Below are 8,541 nucleotides of genomic sequence, written 5' to 3'. Positions count from 1 at the left end.
GTCTTATTTCTTCTCTATTTAATCTTGAGAAGTGTAGATATTAACTTAATAGAAGAGATCTAGTAGAGCTGCTACAGCATAGTACTCTGTAAAAGATTATTCAGTTTTACTGTAGTAATATGCTAGTTTATTTCTTACAGCAATAATAGCCTGCACTATAGTATCATCTCAGACTGAATTTCTTTTTAAGTGATTCAACTGCTTCTCAAGATAAGTAAATAAACTGTTATACATTCATCAGACTGACTGCAGCATTGATGTATAAGTGATTAAGACTGTCTTTATTATTTTATAAAACTGAAACAGTAAATTAATCACATATTTCAACTGAGTTCACTTCATATCAGAAAGTTTCAATATCTGAATCTTTTCTCAATCAGAGTGTTGCACTTAATGATTAATTATCTGATACAATCAAAGAGTCTGAACAGTTATTTTATATATTGAACTTCACTCTGTTCTAACATTCTGTATCATATTCAGTGATGTGACTGATTTATTTATTTATTAAATATTATGAAATCATTGTTGTTATTTAGAGAAGATACAAATCATATTAGCAATGTTTCAAATCTGTGATATTTAAATTATTAGTCAATCTATTCAAAATTAACAGTAGTGTTACTAAAAAGCATTATCAAAAAGCAATATTAAAAAGTGTTGTCAAAAAACATTATCTTTTGTATTATTATTATTATTCTTCAATTATAGATGTATGCAGTCAGAGACTATGATATCTACCTGAGAACTTTTAGTTCTCAGGGTTTTTCCTATGTCTGTAAAGTTAACTATTATACATTCATCAATTTCAGATATGCAAAATCAGAAAATTCCAGCTCAGAATACAAAAACTGTTTACAAATTGCAGTGTTTTAACATCTTTTGATACTTTGAAATCATTTGACAATATCATGACAAAGGAAAAGAGAAAAAAGAAAAAGAACACAGTCTCAAAGATAGACACATTAAATAGATAGATAGAAAGAAATTGAAAGGAAAAGATAAAGAAAAAGATAAAGTAAAGAGAGACTATAACAAAACAAATTATTAAAAGAGAGTGTATAGCTGTTTCAACAGACTATATCTGATTGATTTCCTTCTCTTCATATTCAGATAATTCTGAATTTAGTCATTTTCTTGTAGCTGCTTGAGTTTCTGATAGAAAGTCTATTAAGTATTTAATTCCTGTCTCAGTTGAGAATAAGAATCTTATATTTAATTGATTTAGATCATACTTCTCTTTCAATCTGACTCTGAGACTATTGTATAATGCACAGTGCATTACAATATGCTCAGGATTCTCATTTGTATTACAGAATGAGCATTCTATTGAGTCAAATCTATCATCAAATCTTTGTATATAAGATTTGAAATAGCCATGTCCTAGTTTCAGCTGTATTATAGATGAGAATATTTTCTTTTTACATTTAATTGAACAAGATTTCCACTTGGATTTTATTTCAAATCTTGAATAATGTATACTCTTCTTTTATTTCTGCCAGCTTTTATTTCACTTGTTTAAACAAGATTCTTTTATTTTTCTCTTTATAAAAGACCAGGACAAAATTTTTTGAATAGATCTGCTTAATTCTGCACTCTTTTTTACAGCTGAATCAGCCAATTCATTGCTATGAATATTCATATGAGCAGGAACTCAGTGCAGATGTATTATCAGCTTTGATATTCTTCTCTTTTGAATTTTCAAAACAGAGTTTAAGATCAGTTCAAGATTCATTTGATCATTATGAATCTGACTATTTCTAAGTCTTTTCAAAGCAGCTTGACTATCAGAGAATATTCATGTCTCTTTCAAACTATTTCCTCTTTTATAAGATTTTATTTCTATGAGTTTGAAAGCTTTCACTATTACAAATAGTTCAGTATCAAAGACTTCAGATTCACAGCCTAGATTTCAGAAATCTGAGATAAAATTGATATTATCTTCAGTATAAGCAATGTCTGCATCTAATCTATTCAGGTTCTCATTTTTTGAGTCATCTGAATAAATCAGAATAGAGTCTTTTATATTAATTGTAGAAATTCTCTTCAAATGCTGTTCATATTCTTTCTCTTTTAATAGTTCACTTATTTGTAAGTCTATAAGAGATTCAAGCTTTTCTCTTCAGAGAGATAACTTCTCATGATTCACTTTTTCAACATTTAAAGAAGAAAATTGATTTTTAATCAGAGAGCATAGTCTGTAATGTTGAGAAGACATTTTCTTTGAAGAATCATTTTCATTTCAATCAAGAAATCTATTTCAATTCAGTTCATTTCCAGAGTTAATTGATGAAAATGAAGAAGAGACTCTTTCTCTGATTATATGATTTGAGCTCATCTTTATAACTCTCAGTGCATAGTTCATACAGGCCTTTTCAAATCTAATAGCAGAAGAGGGAATTGAAGCTTCAATTTCCATTGCTTTAATAGAAGATGATTTGAATGCTTCTAGAATTCTTCTCAAGACTCTGTTTTGCAGACTTTGAAAGAGTTCAGTGAAGTTCTCTTGATTATTCCATCAAACTTGAACTTCATAATCAGCTACTGATGTAATACAGGCTATATATAATTGTCTCATAGCCTGGAAGAATAGATCTCTCTCTGTATTTGATAGTCTGATTATGTTGTTCAATAGCCTTTCTGCCTTGACAGTTCTTTGTTAAATGTGGTATTTAAAATTCAACTTGGAGTTTAACCATACTCCCAATCATTTGACATTTACACTAGGTTTAATCTCTCTATTTAAAAGAGTTAGAGATAGTTGTTTCTCATTGAATCTAGGAAAGAAATGAATTAACTCAGTTTTATTCATATCAAATTGAATTTGATTGATATCTGCTCTAATAAAGATTTCCTTTGCAGCTTCTTCAATCACTTTCAAATTCTCTTTGATAGTTTTTAAGCTGTAGACTAGATCAACATCATTCACATAACTCGGAGATCGCACTATTCTCATATTTCTATTTTTGAATAGATATGCAGTGTATATTGCAAATAAAATAGATGAGATTGGAGATTCTTGTGATACTCCTATTTTTATCTCAGTCTTATCTTGTTTCATTTCATCAAAGAAAAGTTGTATGATTCTTTTAGACATAAAACAGTTAACTCATTTTATTAGAGAAAGTGGCTTATCTTTTGTAAAGTGAATATAAAGGTTACTTGAGTAATCACTTTCATCTTATTCTCATCTCAAGAATCAGTCATCTCATTATTCTTCATCTTGATATTAAGATTCTTTATCAGTGTTTATATCACAAGTTGAATCACATGAGCAATGCAGAGAATATGACCTTGTTTATCATTTTAGAAATGCAAAGCCAATTCTTACTTCAAGCTCTTTATTATAGTGTAGTTATTCACAGCATTATCAGTTATAATTATAAGAAGACTGAGACTAATATCTCAATAGTTATTTTTAATCACAGTTATTAATATCTCTATTATATAATCTTCAGTATAACTACTGATCAATGATTCAAATTCAATTAATATCTCTTAATAAGTTCAGTTCTCATCAATGTAATAACATGTCACTTTCATAAATACAAGATTATTTATACTAGTTCATGCATTCACTGTGAGAGACACTCTTCAATGATTCTTCAACTCTGATTCTAGATATTGCATATTGACTTTGTAGTGTATCTTAAGGTTGAACTGAAGACAGAATTGATATGAAATATGAAGATTTGAATTAAGCATTTGAAGAAGTGTTCAGAATTTGAGGTTTTCAATTGATTGAAGAGAAAGATTCAGAGATATATATATATAAAGTAATTGTTCACAGAAGTTATCAGATGAGAGTTATGAAATCAGAGTACTGATACAGAGTCATTTTCACATGATTTTCTTCAAATTAGAAAGTTAGTATTATCAAAAATTATTATCTAGTAGAGTAACTTATCAGCTCAGTAGTAATTTTCTGATTATTTTTCTTTTGTTGTCTGCATTCTGATAACTTCAGATGTCAGAAAATTTCTTCAGAGTTATAATCAGTCTATGATGAATATTTCTGAATGAAGTTACAGTGATTATAGCAGAGAGATGATTCTTCAGTAATCTGCAATGCAATCTGTTCATAATTATTTCATAGTTCATCTCAGTGTTTGTGTTAAGTTTTTTATAAATTTTATAATCTGGAATCAGATGTGAAGAATGAAGTAATTATTCATTATAATTAAAAGAGAGTATTCTGTATTAAATTGTAAACAATATAGACTTTATGATTCATAGTGATTTCTTAAAGAGTTTGTGAATCTTCAATAGAAGTAAAAGAAGTGAAAGAAGTGAATTCAGAAGATATGATAATAATTTGAGAAAGATAATAATTTATTTTCAATAACTGATCACTGATGTATGTAAGAAGAATTAATATAAGAGAAAATAATCTTGTTTCTTAACTTAGTTATAATTTTAGTACTAACTCAGATTGAATATCATTGATATATAAAAGTAAATAAACAATCTTGATTAATCTCTGTCATATTTCTTGAAATATATTAATATTATGAAAGAGAGTGTTATTAAATTATGTTATCAGATGATATTATTAAAAATATATTAATATTATAAATATCAATGTTGAAAAAATGTTGATACTTATACATTATAGTGATTTGTGAATCATGATAGTTAAATATATATATATATATATATATTATTTCTGACTTGATTACAACTTGTACAACAATTTTTAAAAACTTAAAATTAATTTTAATTATTAATAATTATGAACTTACAACTAACTAATATAAAAAGAAAAAAACTTTTTCTACTCATTATCTTTCTTCTCTTTCTCATTCTTCTTATCATTCTTCATAATTCATTTCTTATTCTTCTTCTTCTTCTTCTTCTTCTCATCTGAGATAATAACTATCTCAAAATCTCTCTCTACTGCCTTCTCAGAGAAGGGTTTTCACTGCTCTCTCTCAGTCAGGTTAATCTGTATCTTAAAATCCTGCATTTTCTGATCTGCTGTCTCAGGTTTCATCTCAGCAGTAAGCAGATTGACATGCTCAGAGAGCAGAGCTATCTTCTCAATATTCTGAATCATGAAGCACATTCAAGACCTGAACAAGGCCTTAATTCTCTTCTTCTCTATCAGCTTCTGCTAATCAATTAGAGAACAGAAGTATTATCAAAAATTATTATCTCTTAATAAATAAAAAACTTATCAGTTTTGACTTCTTTATCTCTCACTTTAACATTCTCTCAATCTTCTTCTGCTACTACTTATTTACAGTAATACTCTTCTTCTCTCTCTCTCTCTTTATCTTGATCTCAAATCATTCTCAGAACTTCTTCTGATCTCACTGCTACTGTATAAGACTCTTCACTGTCTTCTTCTTTAATCTCTCACAGACAGTATCATCTGTATTATTTCTATACTTAGTTCAGTCTAAATCTATCAGAAGTGTTACTTAAAATTATTATTATTCTGCTTTCTTACAGAGTCTCTTTAAGATATTATAACATGTCTTACAATCTGTCTTCTCTTACTTGAATGTCTTCTTCTTCTCTCTCTTCAATCTGTGACAGCACTCATGTGCCTTGATGATCCGCAGAACTGCAGAATATTTAAAGAGAGATAACATAATTAATTTCAGTAAGTATTGAAGAGAGATGAAGGCAGAAGAGGCAGTCAGAAATGATATGATAATAATGATGATAATAATAATAATAATGATAATAATAATAATGATGATAATAATGATAATGATAGTGATGATAATAATGATGATGATAATGATAATGATAATGATGATGAAAGAAGAAGTGCATTGAAATATATTACTGACTTATCAAATATAAAGAGACTTAAAGAAAATATTAACAGCTTTCAGTGATGTACAGAAACAGCTATAGTGTTGCATAGTAATATTATCTTCATTCAATACATACACTATTAATATTCTTTGTATACAGTTATCATATAATCTATATCAGAGATACATGTAGACAACAGATCTTTATTACTAGAGTAAATAATTGCAGCAATTCTCTGTTTTCATATTATAAAGATAAGTTATTCTTATTTCTTTCTTCTCTCTTTTCTCTTCTTCAATCAATCACTAATTTCAAGCTGATATGAAAACTATTAAAACACTCTCAGAAATTCTCAAATTGAAGAGTATAGACTAATCAAATTTCAAATGCAGAAGAAATTAAATTATCTTCTACAGATTCAATTATTCATCTTCTTCTTAAATAAAACAGCAGTCATGTTCTCTCTTCCTCTCAATCAAATACAACATGGTCTGTGAAAAGCAAGTATCACATCAGACTATAATTGTAATGTGGCGGAACCGAAGCGGTGACTAGTCAGCAGCATCATGTAGAGGTAGTTGTTGAGAAGTCATATAAGTGAGCTTAACTATCTTGCTTAAATAGCAAGCTCATAGACTACAGAGTTATTGCAAGAATATCACAGATATGATACTTAGTATACTAAGAAGATTGTATAAGATACACAGTAACTCTTATATATATTTCAGTAGAAGAAAAACAAATCACTGACTTCTTTGATGAGAAGCCAGCATCTAGCTATTCTATATAGACAATGAGTGAATACTCTTCTCTTATTTCACAAGTGAGAATAGTCAGAGTGATACCTCAGCAGCATCTCATTATTAAGAAAGAGTAATCTGCTGATCTTGTATAAAAGCAGAGTTCTTATATCTATCAATCAGATCTTTCTATGATACATTTGAATAATATTATAGAGTGATTAAAAACTGGTTCAGACAGTCTGCAGAATGAATGAAATTATTCATATGAAAGTAATAAGTTATGTGAAACTGAAATAAGGTCTTGACACAGTCAGAAGTGTGACAATGCTCTTCTCTTTAAGAGCATAGTCTCTATACTCTCAAGATTACTGAATTAGAAATTATCTTTGTTATATAGTAATAGTTACTAACTGATTAACAGTGTATGTGCTGTATATGATATAAAGAAATAGATGAGTTTTTCTGCTGACTGTATAGATCTTTCTTTTTCATCTTTATTCAAATCAAACACATAATAAGTGAGTTTCTTATATATTAATTTGAAATGTGGAAAATATAGTTAATAAGTGACTTACAGATTTTTCAACATATTCTGTTCTATGTATGAAATTCTCTACAAAAGTGATGTATTTTTAAAGACAAAGTTAACAGTAGTAACAGGATTTTTTGAAAAGATTCTTTCTCTCTGTGACACATTTTTCTTCCTCTCTCTCATCTGTAATAGTGAGTGCATGAGAGCATCATTCTTGAGAGACAATAAGGGGCTTATTCTGATGTTTTCTAGTGAGTAAATGTCTTCATGGTGCGGCTGCGGCCTCTGTGACTGTCAAGAAAGCCAGGTTGAAGGCAGAGACAGCATCAATGAGCCGCGGGAGCATCACTCCCATTGCCACACCTTCTTCTACTTCTCTTGTGGCCGCGGCAGTAGTTGCCATGCCTTGCAGTGAGGTGTCATCCCTTCTGCCAGCTGGTGTGTCTGTGTCCAGTCTGTCCTCTGCCCCTCTCACTGCTGTTGTGACGCCGCCCCCCCCCTCAGTCAATACAGTGATGTATGACCCTGTGTGATTATTCAGAGAGAAACCTGGGAAGAGCTTGATTCTGAGAACAGTGACTTTGAGAAGCTCAATCCATAGTTTCTCTTCTGCATACTCAAGCCCTGCTCAGAATACTGCTGAGTTGAGTCTGCAGAGTTCTGAGATTTCTTCATCTTCTTTCTGTGAGAAGGCTCTGATGAAGTCTCTGATCAGTATCATCACTTATCTGTACTGTGCTAAGCAGCTGAAGAAAGAGAAGATTTTATATATCTATCTCTTCTCTTACTTCTGTTATTTCTGTTATACTTATAATAATAACTTCTATCTCTCTGTAAGTATTATCTCACAGAAAGATGTTATATCAGCTCTGATAAGAAGTCTAGATACTTAAGCAGTACAGAGTGAGAATCTCAGAGCTTTAAGTATTAACAGATTTCATTAAGACTGAGAAGGTTCTTCTTACTCATTTATAAAAAGAGATGAAAGTGTGAATCTCTGAGATGAAAAAACATCTCAGAATGACTGATCTTAAAAAGAGATTAGTCAGTGCTGCTGTTGAAAGCACTGCAGAGATTAATCACTGATTGAAGAGAATCTCACTTCAGTTAAAGCAGATGATTAAGATACTTTATAAGTTGATAAATTAATATTTTATACATTCTTCATACTCTTCTGCAGTGCTGCAGCACTAACTTCTCAGCAGACAAAGATGCTGATACTGAAGACTTCAATGATGAAGAATGAGTTTAATAAGAGTGTGATTATTAATAAGTAAACTCTGAGATTCTCTCTTTTTACTTTTTCAGCAGGCTGCAGTCTCATTAGAATAGCAGCAGCTTGCAGATTGATAATATTAATCTTTTTATTAATTTTAAATATTTCTTTTCTTTAATCACTTCAGAAATGTTACACTTGTGTAGTCTTATTAAACTTTTAAAAAATTCTTTAAGAGAAAATAGAAGAAGAGTGCTACTGAGTCTATAAGATATCAGCTT

General features: G+C 29.7%; 1 protein-coding gene across 1 annotated transcript; it reads right to left on the bottom strand.

The window, feature by feature from the left end:
* Nucleotides 1-7,309: 7,309 nt before the first annotated feature.
* BDCG_06429 (uncharacterized protein) lies at nt 7,310-7,719 on the bottom strand (the record flags this gene model as incomplete). The annotated part of the gene is made up of 2 exons (XM_045422163.1): nt 7,310-7,569; nt 7,662-7,719. 2 exons carry the CDS (start codon nt 7,717-7,719, stop codon nt 7,310-7,312), a joined length of 318 nt encoding a protein of 105 aa, XP_045277866.1.
* Nucleotides 7,720-8,541: the final 822 nt, after the last annotated feature.

Source organism: Blastomyces dermatitidis (assembly GCF_000003525.1).
Source record: "Blastomyces dermatitidis ER-3 genomic scaffold supercont1.6, whole genome shotgun sequence".
Taxonomy (NCBI): Eukaryota; Fungi; Ascomycota; class Eurotiomycetes; order Onygenales; family Ajellomycetaceae; genus Blastomyces; species Blastomyces dermatitidis.
The sequence above is the reverse complement of the archived record's forward strand: the minus strand, read 5'-3'. Positions and strand labels throughout refer to the sequence as shown.